At 44.2% G+C, this 16,617-nt stretch overlaps 1 protein-coding gene across 1 annotated transcript; it reads right to left on the reverse strand.

Moving 5' to 3' along the window:
* Nucleotides 1-2,650: 2,650 nt before the first annotated feature.
* On the reverse strand, nucleotides 2,651-9,161 carry prep (prolyl endopeptidase). The gene is made up of 14 exons (XM_068710514.1): nucleotides 8,987-9,161; nucleotides 8,548-8,622; nucleotides 7,979-8,112; nucleotides 7,724-7,854; nucleotides 7,235-7,444; nucleotides 6,926-7,047; nucleotides 6,704-6,809; nucleotides 6,320-6,511; nucleotides 5,976-6,173; nucleotides 5,791-5,894; nucleotides 5,251-5,482; nucleotides 5,015-5,146; nucleotides 4,732-4,888; nucleotides 2,651-3,694 (listed from the first exon to the last, which is right to left on the reverse strand). Exons 1-14 carry the CDS (start codon nucleotides 9,122-9,124, stop codon nucleotides 3,400-3,402), a joined length of 2,226 nt encoding a protein of 741 aa, XP_068566615.1. The 5' UTR covers nucleotides 9,125-9,161; the 3' UTR covers nucleotides 2,651-3,399.
* Nucleotides 9,162-16,617: the final 7,456 nt, after the last annotated feature.

Raw genomic sequence — 16,617 nt, forward strand, 5'->3', positions numbered from 1 at the left:
TCCCAGACCAGGGCTTTGGGGAGTCGATAAGACCAAAGAGTCAAGAGACAGAGAAGACTGAAATAAATAGCGCCATCCATTGGCTCTCAACAGGCAATCACCTGCACGATGCTGCATCTTAAACACTGTAAACAAAGTGTTTTTAATCCGTTAAATACATGCAAGGCCCCTAAGTAATAACATGATGCAACAGAACATCAAGCCACTGTAAAGTAAGGGACCAGCTTCTGTATATCATGAGAAAGTCAAAAATCATTCAACAAAAAAAAAGGTTTATGAACGCGATATACAGAAAACACAGAGTAAAATGACCGCTAGTATAGCAATAACATGGATATGTAGTTGGCGGTCATTTAATTATTGCTCCTCCGCTGAGTTATATAGTTCCTCAGCAGTGGCTGAGCTGCCATTTCCGGGTGGCGCATTAATATTTCAGTAGGATCACAGGTAGGTGTGTGTGTGTGTGTGTGTGTGTGTGTGTGTGTGTGTGTGTGTGTGTGTGTGTGTGTGTGTGTGTCTGTGTGTGTGTGTTCATTGGGTATTCTTCAAATATGTTAGTCAGTCAGAAATCTCCAGCAGTCTCGTGACACGTTTTAGGACACAAGTTGACAAAATATGACAGAATCCATAACAAACGCGTTAAAGCCTGTTTAGTAGTGTATACAGGATACTATGGGACGTATTCAACATTAGAAATCAAGTCAGCTGGTTTGTGCTCTAATGGATCACAGAATGTGAAATAAGGACTTCCCCTTTTTTAAAAGTTTGCACATCAATCATCAGTCTGGGACGTTGGTCCGCGGGGTTCCAGAGGGCTGTCACGCGCCCCCTGGTGGTTAATTATTTCCTCGTGCACGCACATACTTAGGAAAACATATGGTCGTGTGGTTGTGAGATGATTAAAGGGAGAGAATGTTCTTAATTATGCTTACTTATCAAGCAAGTGATCGAACTACACAGTAGTCATGATGTCACTATGTCACGTGTTCTTATCAAACTCTGTCTTCATGGTGCTTATTGGTTGAAAATGGTTTTAGGAATAATGTATTAATATTAATTCCCACATGCATACCATGTGTTTCTAAAAACCTGCAAAGACTTTGAATCGTTCACTCTTTAGCTATGATGTTGAAAATGTATCTATTCTATTTTAAACATGAGCTGGTTGTTGACATTCTGACTGTACACATTATTTAGTCCACTTACCTTTTGTTCCATTCATTTATTCATTTACTCTAAAAGTTGTTCAGTGAGTCCCAAAGAAGAAAGAAGTGGATTTATGTCCACATAGAGCTGAACGTTTAAGAAGATTATTTAGTCAGAATTAAGTGAGTAAGAAACAAAAATATATTTTAAAAAAATGCAAGTGATATAATTCAGGATATTAGAAAACAACTTGAAGATGTATGTGTGCTTAAATCAGTGCAATTGTAGTTTTTACAAATATATTGACTTCAATTTTGTGGAACTGAAGAATCTGAATATTTTCATATTAAATTTTCATTAAAAACATTTTTCATTAAAATGAGAATATTTCAGTTTGGATTTTTCCAAAAATATTCTAACAAACATTTTGAATCTTCTTTAAAAACAAGAAACGATTTTTGTGCATTTCGCTTTTCTTGGACGGAATGGAGAATGATTTCTACGTTTATTTTATAGAACTGCTGGAAAGCATGCGTGTGAAGACGATGAATTACATCAGGTAATAACAGAAGTGCTGCATTAGTGTGTTAATATTAGAATCAAAGGATCTTCAGGACAGTTTGATTCTCTTCTGGAGGCCAGGCTGCTGTCTGCAGCTGTCGAGGCCTCACAGCCTTTTCTCTTCTCACTGGCATTAAGAATTGAAATGTTGTATTTTAAAGAAAAGGCATTCATAAATGGAGAGAAATTAGAGTGAAAATGTGACTGTTGAGAACAATAAAAATGTTATTCCCCCAAAAAAACTGTCTTCTAATTACTTTGTTGTGTAAATCATGTACAGTTACAGCCTTTCACTTCAATGTAATGTTGAAGTTATGCTCTAAAAAAAACTGAACAGGAAGTTATGCATTCAAATTAAAAAATAAATGAAGGAAACAACAAAAAAGTGTGTCTTTTGCTTCTTCCGTGTTGTGAATTTAATTTCTGCTCAGACCTGAGTTTGGACAAAGTGAGCTCGAGGTCATGTGTGTCGTCGTTCAACAGTGACTGCACCACACACCATGAGCGTGGGACATCAGAGAAGGCCTTCCACATGGATGTTGAGTAATCCACATGGGGCCCTCTGTCAGACCACCCTCATTTTCTGCTGCTGCTGCTGCTGCTGCTGCTGCACGTGTTGGTCATTTCCAGAGTGACTGCCCCCTGGTGGACGACCAGAACATCAGACAGGACTGGGAAACAGCCCCACGATATTACAGAGAACGTTACATCTTTATCCAGTATGTGGGGAAAATGTATTTATCTTATACAGGGTTAGGGTTGAAAAAAAACTATAAACTAAACGCAAATAAAAACACGTGTACTAAGGAATGCATTTGGACAAATGCAATGAAAAAACGAACACGTAAATGAACGTTTTTAAAAGTGTCTTTATTTCAGAGCTCAAGCAGCCTCTATCATCAAAGATATTTCTTTACGACGGAATAAATGGGCACGATAGATGACCGTTTAAAAAGTTGTTTATTGTAATGTGGCATTGTATTTTATTCCCTTTTAAAAAGGCAAACAACCAGCACATGTCGAGAGGTAGAAATCATCAGCCTGAAAGAAATGTGGAAACTTGACATTTAAACACACGCACACACACACACACACACACACGCACTCTTTCACATGCACACACATGCAGTTTTTTTGCAAGTTCCTCAACCACGGCGATACGGTCGTTTTGTGGCGTCATCATCTGCTCTATACTTGTACATGCTGCAGTCGCTTCAACATCCGCAGCTTCCATCCATCCAGACGTGAAATAAATAATACGCATCACGTTGAATCAGGATGCAGAAACAAATCTACTCATAACCTTTTGCCGCTTTGACCTCATGACTGATGATTGCTGATTGGCCGATTACTGTAACGGTGACGGAACCCCCCCCCCCCCCTTCCATTGCTGATAATAATGTAGTCATTCTCTGTTTCCTTGGGACTACAAACATGGCCGACAGGAGAGGGTTGTGGGTGCTGCATGTTAGCGTTAAGGTTGTGTCGGGGCAGATCCTGGTGAGTTTGTAACAGGCTCACACGAGAATGGACAAAAAAAAACAAAAAAATAATAGATAAAACACAAATAAAAAGATGTAGTAATGGTGGCTGGGTAAACGGGAGTTAAAAGATCCAGTACAGTGTTGGTGTGTGACGTTATAAAGATACGTGTGAACAGCTGGTATGAGCAGTATTCCAAAGACGATGGACTCATTTGACCCAGGAGATGTTGAGACAGCGAGCGATGAAGGCGTAGGTGTCGGCCACCTCCTGGATGACTTTGCTGGTGGGCTTGCCGGCGCCGTGGCCCGACTTTGTGTCCACGAGGATGAACAGAGGGTTGGTCTGCTTGGGGCTGCGGCCGACGACGTGCTGCAGGGTGGCGATGTATTTGAGGGAGTGGAGGGGCACCACGCGGTCGTCGTGGTCCCCCGTCAGCAGGAGCACGGCAGGATACTGGACCCCGTTGCTTTCTGGGACGCGGATGTTGTGGAGCGGGGAGTATCTGGCGAAGAGGAGGAGCAACGGGAGACGGTGCGGAGTTCAGATATCGGCACAAGTGTGAGGAAATATTAAAAACAACCCGTTTGATGGTAAGAGCTGCAGATAAAACGGCTTAAAGTTACTGCGAGGAACTTTTCACTGGTTCTGAAGCGGTCTCAGTTAAATACCGATGCTTCTCTATGACCTACAGGTAAACCGGACCTACGTCTATGTTATTGGCCCAGTCCGTATAGCCGGGCCTGCTGAAGGGAGGGGAGGCCCGGGAGAAGCAGAACCAGGACTGAGAGGGACAAGACTGTCGGACCCCACTGCAGAAACACGAGAGGCTTTTCTAAAAGGGACTCTAGTGTGCTGGAACACAGAGTGAATGTTCCTCGGAGTAACTCAAATTATTGATTAATCTGCAGATTACATTCTCAATTCATTGATAGTCATCATACGAGAACACATGACAAAGAGAAGCAGCAGAAACCAGAAAATGTGATGTTTTTGCTTGAAAAAAATGCATGAAATTATTTATTGATTATCAAAATGGTTGCCTGTTCATTTTGTTTCGATCTACTAATCAAATAGGGTTCAGGTTCCTATTAAGACTATATAACATCTGAGCCCTTCAGAGTCAAATGGAAGAAAAAAAAAAAACGACATAACTTCCATCTTTGCTCGTTACATAAACTACACTTTTTATTGGAAGTCGATCAGATTTGTCGAGTTATCAACGCGCGTGTGTGACCGTTGATCCCAGAGGAAGTTGCATAAATACTTGGGTGATGCTAGAACCCTCAAAAGATAACAGCTATTGCGTATTTCTGCTTTTGAAATCAAAATATGAGTTTCAGCGTGCTGCATCAATACAGTGGCTGTATGCAGTTTACAGTGATTGCACTGTAAAATAGACAATACGTGTGTATGTTTCTCCTCATTTATCTTCTAATTAACATTTCTACCTTGAGGGTGGGGATGTGAATGAGTACGTTGTCCCTGACCTTGACCTCACCTGATGAATGCGTGGATATGGACACGTTACTGATCACTTACTTGATGAGACATTCAAACTGCTCTTTGTTTTCAGAACAGCCGAAGTCTGTGGTCCAGGCGTGGCCGATGGTAAACTTGTGGAACTTCAGCATGTCCATGACGCCTACCTGAGCGACGGCGCAGCCGAACAGCTCAGGCCGCTGGTTCACGCAGGCCGCTGAGAGCAAACACACACACACACACACACACACACACACAGGTCAGACACACACCGGGGGCACCAAAACCTGGTTCGAGGACTCTGTACGGTCCGTGTTGTCCCTCAGCCAGCGGGCTTACGTACCTACAAGCAGGCCACCGTTAGAGCCGCCGTTTATCGTCAGCTTGGAAGGAGAAGTGTACCCCTCTTTGACGAGGTATTCCGCCGCACAATGGAAGTCTGTGAAGCAGTTCTGCTTGTTGGCCAACATGCCAGCTAAAAGGGAGGGGTGGGGGGGAAAGAAAAGTATGTAAATGAGGGGGGGGGGGGTTTGCACTGGTCTCAACAAAACGAGGTGGATGAGACACAATCCCTCTCACCTTTGTGCCAGGTCTCCCCGTACTCCCCTCCTCCTCGGATGTTGGCGACGGCCAGGACTCCTCCCAGATGTCTGACAAAGATGAGCCGGGAGACGCTGTAGCTTGGCGTGATGGAGATGTTGAAACCGCCGTAGCCGTATAGGAAACCCGGATGGGAGCCATCCAATTTGATGCCCTTCTTGTGAACGATAAACATCGGGATTTGAGTGCCATCCTTGGAGGAATAGAAGATCTGAGGAAGAGACACACACACAATCAGGAACACAAGTAGGACTGGAGACAGAGCCAGGAAATGAGAGGGAATAAAGTGTCTTTGGAGACATATGGGAGCAGTGACTATGGTACTAAACACACACATTATCTTTATTAGTGTTATTAGGGTGCGAATGAGGATTTATCAATGAGGCCGTTCTTGAATCTTCATTTGTTCTTGGGTCTAAATCTCAGCGCCATCGGTGAAGGAATTAAAAAGAAGACAAGAAGCAGGACTTCATGCTAGGAATGATGGGAACAGTGAACCCGATGAAAGGCTCTAGGTACCTGGGTGGTCTGGTAGTCTGAGGGGCTGAAGCCTTTGACGGTGACCTCTCTGAAGATGTGGGGCTGCAGCGGCTCCTGAGTCAGGTCGCAGTGGTAAATGATGGCTGGAAAAAAAAATAATGTTTGTATAAAGTGACACAGCATCTACAACCGCTACACATAACATGTATTCAGTGCTGTCGTACCTGGGGAGAGGAAGGAGGTGAAATAGTAGAAGATCTCAGAGTCCCTCTTCCGTCCTGTGAAACCCACCACGGAGCCCACCTCCAGAGGGAAGGTCCTCAGCTCCTCCCCCGAGCTCAGACGGTACATTTTTAACACATTCTTCACGTCGTGGAGGAAGCACACGAACAGGTAGCTGGAGTACGTGCAGGTGGCGAACACTGCATGCCGAGACACGGCCAAGGGAAGACATAGAATACAAAGTTTAAAAAAAAAAAAAGGTGCATTTCCACAGACGTCAAAAGGGGATTTTAACACCCAGTTCCTAATGTGTGGTAAAGGTCACGCAAGTGTTGCGGCAGCTCACCAATAACGTCCTTGTCGTGCTGAGGGATGAGCTCTTTCCAGTTGCTCTGAGCGGGCGAGGCAAAGTCGATGTTGATGAGGCGGTAACGCGGGGCGTCCAGGTTGGTCTTGAATGTGAACAAGGTGTCCTCGTTGGTCACGTACTCGTACTCGGCGTCGAAGTTATCGATCAGCTTCACCCACGGCAAAAGTCCTGAACACGAGAGGAGCAGTGTTTAAGTCCTGCGACGCTGTGACTGTAAAACTAAAAATAACGAGGAAGTGCTCCTTGGATTGTAGAGAAAAATGTGGATCCGATCAATCTTGCAATAGTTGAAAATGCGGATGAAAAGGAAGCAGTACAGTAGGCACACAGATCAACTGAATACAACAAAGTGGGACATACCTGTGATACCCTGAGGAGTGGTTTTAAGGTCACAATACCACAGTCTGTTGACCGGATCACAGCCTTCCCTGATAGACAGCAGCAGGTACCGTCCATCGTCTGATACCTGCAACATACGAGCAATCGCTGAACCCGAACCCGAACCCGAACGGCAGTTAACACATGCACTTCTCTGCCTTCTTCATGCGTTTCTGGAGCAAGAACAGAAGGATTCTGGGATACCTCAGCTCCACCCATCCATTTGGGGTGGTCAGGAAATTCCGCACAAAGCACGTCCTCAGACTGCGGAGTCCCCAAAACATGGAAGTAGAGCTTCTGGTGCAGGTTGGTGGACGTCTCAGTGCCTAGGAGACAAAACATTTTGTCTCATTTGGGGATGGTGAGGGGACGTGAAGTGGGTGTGGATTGCAGAGACAGTACTAATAAAGTTGTAATAGCAGAGGATGTATATGTATGTATATAGAGATTTGAATCTGAGGGATAGTTCTAGCAGCTAAAAGCAAAGTTATGGGTTTGAATATTTGACCCCACCGTCACTCTTGCCCTCCTGCTTTGGGTAGGAGTTGTAGAAAAGTCCCTTCCCATCATGAGTCCAGGACATGCAGCTAAACTTGACTCGCTCCAGGCGGTCCTCGAGAGGCTTGGCACCTTCCACTCGCAGGAAGCAAATCTCCACCCAGTCCGAACCGCTGGCGCTGGTGCCATAAGCCAGGTACTCCCCGTCCTCAGAGAACGCGTATCCTTAAAACAGGAACAGAACAGCCCATTTAGAAAAAGACATCAGGGTGAGCGGTCTATTTCTGGACATGAAGACATAACGGATTCACCATCATCATCATCATCATCATCATCATCACCATCATCACCATCATCACCTTGTTTCAGGGCATTCGACAAAAACAGCAATCACAATCTAATGCATACTGTAAGTAATGTGACGCGGAGCAGAAATGCAAAAGACTATGAAAAATATGAAGAATAAAATAAAAGCTGTAATAAAATGCAGCGCTTCGTTGATACCTCGCAGGGCAACGGTTCCATCGTCAGAAAAGGTGTTTGGATCCAAGAAGACCGTCGGCTCGGCATCCAGGCTCTCCTGCAGGTACATCACACTCTGGTTCTGGAGGCCGGTGTTGTAAAAGTGAAAGTACCTGAGAAATTTGAGGGGAGCAACAGTTTAAGGTACGAACAAATTTCACGAGATGTGCGCTTGTACGGATGTGTTATTGAAGTACAAAAAAAAAAACAACAACTAGGATTTGTGTTGCGGCTCACCGGTCGCCCCTCTTGAAGGGACAGCTGTACTTGGGGTAGTCGTACAGCTCAGTCATGCGCTCCTTGAACAGGTCTCGCACCTCGCAGCGCTCCAAGAACGGCAACGTCAGCTGGTTCTGAGCGGTGACAAAGGCCTGGTGGAGGAACACACGAGAGACACACACACACACACACACACACACACACACACACACACACACACACACACACAGGTTTTTATACAGCAATGCACTACAATCTCTGCAGTGCAAACAAGCAGATGTAATGATTTATCTCATTACTTTTGCAGAGTAAAACCAGAACAGGGGATTTTACTCAACTACTTTATCCAGATCATTCAGTGAACCTTGGTGACATCAACACATCTCAACACTGGTGGTTATGAATGCCTTTAATTATCTACATAACACAACCAGTGCCAGCATTTCGTTTAACAGAACGGCAAGAGTGACTTATACCACTAATCAATTATAAAAACACGAGATTAGCTAAATATCAGAACAGAAATAATAACAATAAATCAATTCTAGCTAAATGTGTCAATAAAGAGGAATACGGATGAGCGTTACCTGTGTCTTCTCACTGTCCGGGTCCTCCAGCCAGCTGTATGGGTCCGGTACTTTGGATCCATGGTACCCATCCACCTGAAAACAGGTGAAACAGTAGCGACTGTAAGCTAGCTAACGTACGTTAGGTGTGGCAATAAAAAACAAACAAGGACAGACTGCCAAGCTGGCACACGTCCTGGAGGGTTAGCAACGTTAGCCAAACAGCGACGGAAATGTCAGCTAACGTCACGAATAAACACTGTAACATTAGCTAGATACGGCCACACCTGGGACACCCGGCTGTGCGTTTCGTCAACAGAGTCGGTGTTGTCAAAGCAGGCTAAAGCGAACTAGCATAGTAACAAAGCAGACGCTCACTCCAATGAATGAAAAAGCATGATGATGAAGCATCCCCGGCTTATTAGCATGCTAGGCTAGTCAGCTAGCCACATTTACTTACGACAGCATCGTCACGGTAAGACTGTGGATACTGAAAAGCCATTTTGGAGGACAGTTTTCGGGAATTGCGGAAGAAAAAAAGCTGCCTCAGAGACTGAAACGGTGTTTTTGAAATAACCCTTTGGATCCTGTTAAACATCAACTTAAGGCGATGGAGATTTTGGCAGATGACCAGCTTACAAACCAGCCAACAAGTATTTTGAAGAGAGTACCGCTGGATGTTGTGGGATCAGAGCAAATGTTATGGCGCCCTCTACTGACGGAAAATAGGAACAGCACTCACAGAAGATCGGCTGAATAAGGAAAAAAAAGGGCAGTGAGCATTTATAAACTATGTGGAAATGAGGCTAAAACTCTTAAGAGCTCTCCTGTTAAAGAACATGCAGGCTCGTTGAAACAAGCCACAAGCCATTGATACATTCATGAATAAATTAAAGAGACTTTCATTTATTCTATTACTTTTTTATTACTTATTTCGACATGACTTTTGTCATGAATTTTGTCGACATACTATATTATTATATTATGTATATTTTTACATACTATACTAGGATTTCTTTTGACTTTTTTGACATACTGTACTATGACTTATTTTTATGACTTTTTTCACCCTACTACACTATGACTTTTTTTTTTAACTAAAGCTCAGAACGACACCTTTCTTTTCTTTTTGTTCTTGGTAGTGTTTTTATTCTCTTACTTTACAGATCACAAAATAAAGGTACAAGGTAACAAATCTAGAAAATAAAGCAAAAGTATCCACAGAACAACTATGACCCTATTTCCCCCCCCCAAAAAAAAATCGAGTCATGCAAATAGCAAAGTTGTATATCGGGAAGCTGCACCTTCAGTTAAAGGTTATCTGAGTCCACCGGGAATCTCCATCACCACTCTTATCTACGTGGCAGAAGAGGATATGGGTCAACCCTTCACTCTTCTTTCTTTCTGCATGTCGTCCTCCCTTCTCTTCCTTCCTCTCCTTACTTAATCAATCAATCCTGATTTGACCATCATTACCACTGGCACCGACTCTTACACAGTGACTGATAGCATGAGATAAGGCCCACTGAGGTGTAGCACGTACCAGGAGGAAATGAATGGAGCCACTGAAGCGCATGATTCATTTTAAGAGATGCGTCTCTCCAGAAGTGAATACCTAGAATCTTTACTTCCATTTGGTTGAATCTTGTCGGCAAAAATTGCAGAAATATGTGTTTTCAAGCTGCAGTCTCTGTTCTTCTATGGGAACATACACGCTCATTGTTGAACATGTTGTGTTAATCCTCTGTGACACCTTCTGCCACGCTGTGACTGTAAGTCATTCTGCAGCTATGCAGATAAGAGCCTTGAAACAGGTTTAATTACGCAGTAGAAAAAGGAAACGCATTGTTGGGATACCACAGCTGATCATACAGTCAGATGTCTCCAGGAGATTCCGCAGTGTTGCTACTTTCAGACTCGGCTCTGCGGCGTGCCAGAGCTGTCACGCTGCGGAGCCGGATTTTGGCCGAAGATGAGAAGGTTCTTAAACCGTCCTCTCTTGGGTGAAAGTGAAGAAAGAGTGGAGCTGAGTGCGTGTGGACCGTTTCTCTTTCTGAAGAAAATGCAGTTGTTGTGTCATAATGAGAGTTTTTGGTCTCTTCTAGTGGACTCTTGGTATCCGAAATGTGGATGTTTTTGGTCCAAGGATGTTCTCTGCACCCCCCCCCCCCTCTCCACCAACTCCATTCTTCTTCCTTTCCTTAAGCTGGAGTCAGGAATACCCCTCTATGCAAAGGGGATCTCTTCCTGTTTGCCTATGTCAGGCTCAGATATGGGTCACAGAACTATTGTCCTCTGACGCCTCTGTTTCCTTAACAAACCGGGGAGAGAAAAACAGAGACAGATTGAATGAGCGTGTTTGTGTTTCCATTGAAATATGGAGAGGTCTTTTTTTGTTGTTGTTGTATGTTCATAGAGTGGGTGGGTTTATGCATTTGTGTGTTTGACAAAGAGATGGGCTGGGCTGGAAGTGGCCATGCATGAATTAGACCTTCTTGTTCCACTGTTTTTCCTCCATTGTCCGGAGTCAACAGCGATCCGTCCCTTATAGTCGGAAGCACCTGTCTGTGTTGCTGCGGACAAAGGAGGATGACCACCTGTTGTGTTTCGCTGCGCAGGGTTACCACAAGGTTAACTCATTCATAAATCTCCAAGAGCGGCTCCTGTGAAACCTCAGTTTAAAAAGGTGGAAGCGAAGAAGAAGAAAGAGACGACTTGACGCGGTGGTGAAATTCTAACGTCGTGAGATTGAATAAAACCCCAGTTTAACGCACCGAGACGAGCTGCCCTGTGGGTCAATCAGTGGCTTTTACCTGCCTTAAGTCATCTTCTTGTACGTCCACACACACACACACACACACACACACACACACACGTTCACCTTGTGAGATCATATTTGGAGGAAAAAAACAACTGTTTTCTGATATCAATCAGACTGTTGCAAAGCTTCTTAATACCTGCTCTTATGGTGTCGTTGTTTATTCTCACCCAGGACTCTTGATCCATTCTGAGGATAAATAAAACACCTTTTTAAAAATGTCCTCTTTATTAAGGCTGTCAGAGTCTAAACCAAATGTAAAAGAGTTTAACTTCTTAAGCTTAATATTTAATTAATGTTATACGTTTTCTTTTTACTTAATAGAGTCATTCTATGCTTCCGTATTGTATACTACTGCAACTTCTGTCTATTGCAAATCCATAACGGATCCCTCCTCTGTTGCTCTTGTTGTCGGGGGTTTTGTACGGACATTCATGTCCCCGCAGGACACGCTGAATCCTGTTCTGTGCTACTTAGCACATGTTAGCGACCTAACATGCTGAACTAAGATAGTGAACATTATACAAACTAAACATCATCAGATGAAAGTATGTTTAAACAGCAGTGAGCGCGGTTTTAAATCCTTTCCTTCACTGAATCTGTAGGACTGGTTTGTGGACACAAGCCTGCTTAACGCAGTTTAATGTGGCGATGTCTTACAATAAAAGGCAATGGGTTGCATTGCTTTTATTTTTCATCGCAAACACCGTCATCAGCAATAAGGGATGTCCCTGTTTCTCTTTTGATACCTCACCAGCTATGAGCTAAAGTCACAGTCCCTTAACTTAATAATAGCAGTCCAAAGGGATCCCGACGCGACAAAACAATACACAAGCAATAATAAGGGCTCTTTTAAAAACAGAGATCACAGGGGACAGCTTCCTGCCTCTTTCTCTCATTCGGCTGTCATTAGCCGGGGCCAGGATAACAGTCTCTGCTCTGTCCTGTGTGTCATGTGGTGGAGGGGTCAGTCCAACCTGGCCCCTCAGATGTCCTCAGACAACAGATGTTATGAGGATCCCGTCAGGGAAATTACAGCGCACACAGAAGACGGATGTGATTGGTGCGCAAATGAAAGGAAACGCTAAATGCATTTGTCATCATGCATCCACAGCATGTTTCGCTCACTAAGTCGGCTCGTGTTTTTAGGCCGTGCCAGTTACCTCGATGCCCCCGATAAAGGAAAAACACAGCGATAAAGGAAAAACACAGTGACTAACGTGTGTTGATCATTGACAAAAGAACAACCATTACTTTTGCAAACAAGTCCAATGTTGTCCAGCGGTGACTTCATTTCATGTGTGCTCCAGGATGACAGCGATGCCACGTTAAATAAAAAGGTTCTGTCAGTATATCTGTTCAGACGTACAGTCATGAGTCCTTTCAGCAGAAAACACATGATAAGAGCAACAATAAGGTCGAGTCAGTCAGCCGGAGCAGAAGGGAAGTTTGTCATTGTTTGTAGCGATCATGTTGAAAAGGGAAAGAGTAGCACTCAGGTTACCCTAAACCGACTTGGTGAAAGAGGTGAGGATAAAAGAAGAGTTTTACAAAAACACAACTTTCATGTTTAGGGTGTCTTTGACTGCACCAGGGCACATTTACACTGTAAAAACAAACGCTGACGTCACCGTCTGAAAATAGATCTCTGTCTTTCAGTCAAAGCAATTTGTATCTGTGTTCGTCAAACTCGTCCGGGCACTCTTTCCCCACAACGCTCAAACCCTCAAGTGTTGCCAAAGACTGACAGACGCATTTCTAGACTCTCACCTAAGACATCTGAAGAGACTTTCTTGTCTTAATTAGTTAGGCCAAGAGACAACTTAGCGGAAGAACAAAGCTGAGATCTAATGACGCTGGTTTGTAATCAGCCGAAGTCCACACAGTTCGGAGGAACAGGGCCGAAAAACCGGAGTTTCCCCCTTGTCATTACACAAACGCGCACCACCCATGTGTGTCCATCATCTCTACACGTCTCCTGTCTTCATGTCCTTCTCTCTGTCGTGTCTTTGAACCTCACCTGCTTTGTTTTCTGGGTTTGTCAAAAAAAAAAAAAAAAAAAAGAAAAGGAGGAGGAGGGGAAAATGAATGTATCGCTTGCGTGCAGACGGATATTACCCTTTTAAAAGCAAAACAAATATGTGTGTGTGTGTGCATGCCCTGTAATTTCACTGTTGACATGTGCACTTACAGTGGGGATCTGGGACCCTGGTAATGACTGGGGCAGGTAACACTGGAGACAGGTGGAGGAGGACAGTGCTGTCTGAATGGTCCTAAAATAGAGAGAGTGTGCATCTGTGCGTGACTGTGGAGGAGTGCCAGTCACAGACGGAGACATGCAAACAGACACCGTGGCACCTGGTGACGTCACTGATATTGTCACCGAGTGGTAGTAAAGTTCCCCTTTTATGATGGACGCCATTCCTGAGCAGTCGACTCAAACCATTTAAAACGCACTGCGTCGAACTCCTATTGTGTTCTTGCTCAATGAAAAAAAATAACAATACTGCACGGGGCTCTCATCAACACACGCTGCATGAATGCAAAACATAGGCTGTATATTAAAGGAATAGTCCGACAAATATGCAAATCTTTTTTTTTTTTTGCAGACAGTAAGATGAGAAGATGGATCCCACTCTCATTATTTAAAGTGGTAGCGATCTTCTCGTCTAACTCGGTAGGAAAACCATTAATCGTAGCCGGTTTTCCCAAAATGTGGAGCTGTCCCTTTAAGCATGTATTCAAGCTACTAGAGTCTACATGATACTGAAAGCATTTTTGTCAATGAAAACACACGATCGATGCAGCGATAGGCTGCTGCCGCTATTCTGAGCAGGTTTAACTTCATTCTTTCTTTGGAAAAGGTGACTGAGCTCATGAAGATATCAGATGCGGGTGATCACTACAGTCTAAGGGGTCGGTGACAGTCACGCAAGATAAGAGGCCTGCCGCAAAGAACGTGCACGCATGAATACGCACACACAAGCATATTGCATCAGCTCATGTAGGGGGTCACGGTCAGTCTTCCTGTGTCTTTATTTAGGATATCAGGGAGGAAGTTGTGTGTGTGTGTGTGTGTTCAAGAGAGAGAGAGAGAGAGAGAGAGAGAGAGAGAGAGAGAGAGAGAGAGAGAGAGAGAGAGAGAGAGTTAGGCGAAACTCTACCCCGTGCCACAGTGACAGCATGGATCAGGTTCACCTCGGTTTGTTCAGTGGCCGTCCAGAAATATGGCAGGAATCTGAGATCAGCAAGCTACCCAAGGCTGAGCTGAATCAGCTAGCTCAGCACAGAACACCAGATAGGCCTACACAAAGAAAATGCATTAGAATCTACAGCGTAAGTCCCCATTTCTTGTAGCTTCATCACACTGAATGGTACCAGTTTTTTGCTTTAGTTGGGTCAAAGGTTAATCTTAACTTGTGTGTGTTTGAGTGAGCGCGTGTTGTTTGCATCCTTCCCGGATGATGCGTCTCAGCGCTGCTCGTTATTACGGTCTGCCTTAGTAATCAAGAGGAAGACGAAACAATGCAAAAGCCTTTTAATACAGTCAGGTGCGGCTCCTGGGGGTCCGACACTTCCTCCTAAAGAAGTCACAGTCAATCTGGTGTCCAGTGGGAAAACTTTATTCGTTCACCGAGGACAATAGGTTTTCAGGTGACTGTAGAGTTGCACATTGAGTGAAATTGAGCTGAAAAAGGGCAATAATGATATGACTTCTTGGTACGGTTTAAAAGTGGTTAAAGAGTCTCTGCAGCCTTTCTTACTAAAGGTCAGTGAAAACCAGGGGCCTGATGGTCAAACAGCAAGGACCCCGGAAAAGAGACAACATCAACTAGTATCTATTATTATTATTATTATCTAGTTAACGAGTTTTTTGGTCTGGTATTCACCAGAATCATCATCAGGGGTCAGTGGACGGCTGGTAAAAGATCAAAGAGGACAAAGACAATCTTTGTTGTAACTAAAGTCCCATACTTAGGACATGTGATGCCAAATTTGGTATCTCCTTCCCCCGAGGAAGACCATGGGATCTGGTTGAAAGCACTGGAGGTCACAACAAAAACGTTCAGTAACAGAACCGGAAATCGTGCAAATTCAACGTGCAAATCAATACTGTGCAATAATGTGTTTTTGCCCCCCCCCCCCCCCCCCCCATGTATGGCCATCATAGCCGATTACTCGAGCGGCTGCTCCTCCAGTTGAACCGGAGCGAAGTTCGTGAACACGGGAGCGACAGAACGACACTTGACAAATGTTCCAGGCTGGAACGTCAATTATTTCAATTACACTGCAGACTCCTCAACCCGACACCCGGACGGCCCGTGAGCATGTTAAGTACATTTCCTTCTTGTCGCTTTCATATTCTGTGCACACAAATCACCCTCCCACTCCGCCAAAATATTATAAATCACAGGGGCTAATGCCTGATTTTGATTTATGTCATTTAAAACCTGAAGTGGTAGCGTAGGTCTAAATTTGAAGCCAAAGTAAATACAAAAATCACATGTGACTGACTTGATTACATTGGCTGGCGCTGGATAAGCATTATACTTGTTGCACATTTAAATGCAAATACTGGAATACTGTGAGTCCAGGTGTGAATGCAGGCACGCATGTGTCCGTCATTCAGAGGTCACAGACGTCTAACCCCGCGGGTCAGCTGAGTACGGCGGTAGCGTTTCCTCCTCATCTCTGTGGGTGGTTTTGTGAGGATTTAAAAAAATAAAAAAGGCATCTGTTGTGAAGCGCAAGTAGCATTCCTCTTAGCCCTCAAACCATGATAATAACCCTTGGCCTGTCAACAGGAGATCATCCACCGGTTGAGGGAAGATGGTTGGTGGACTATCTGGGTGGTGCAGCGCTGACATTTACTTGCATTCACACCTAAAGTGGAAAACAGAGGGGATCAAAAAGATGGAGAGAGACAAGTTCCCTCACTGTTTTTCGGTTCAAAATGCATTCATTATGTTCATATTGCTCCTGTCATTTCAATAAAGAGAATATGACTTTTCCCACCACAAGCTGAATAGGGGTGATGCACGGTAAAGGAAATCACTTAAAGAAACAGTAAAAGGAACGGGGAAGCTGACAGGGCTGATAACAGCACAGTATGGGGGGGGGGGGGGGGGGTCATGGGTCGGAGTAAGGGGGGCTACGACAAGGAGATAGTTGTGATAGAATGCGAAATATTTGTCCTTGAGTCAGCCATAAAACGTAAAGAAAGGCAGAGGTGGAGGTTGCGTCCAACATTTCAGATGCATTGGGCTATAGAA

Source organism: Cebidichthys violaceus, unplaced genomic scaffold, assembly GCF_023349555.1.
Source record: "Cebidichthys violaceus isolate CVI_PGR_0920_01 unplaced genomic scaffold, fCebVio1.0.p SCAF_158, whole genome shotgun sequence".
Classification (NCBI taxonomy): Eukaryota; Metazoa; Chordata; class Actinopteri; order Perciformes; family Stichaeidae; genus Cebidichthys; species Cebidichthys violaceus.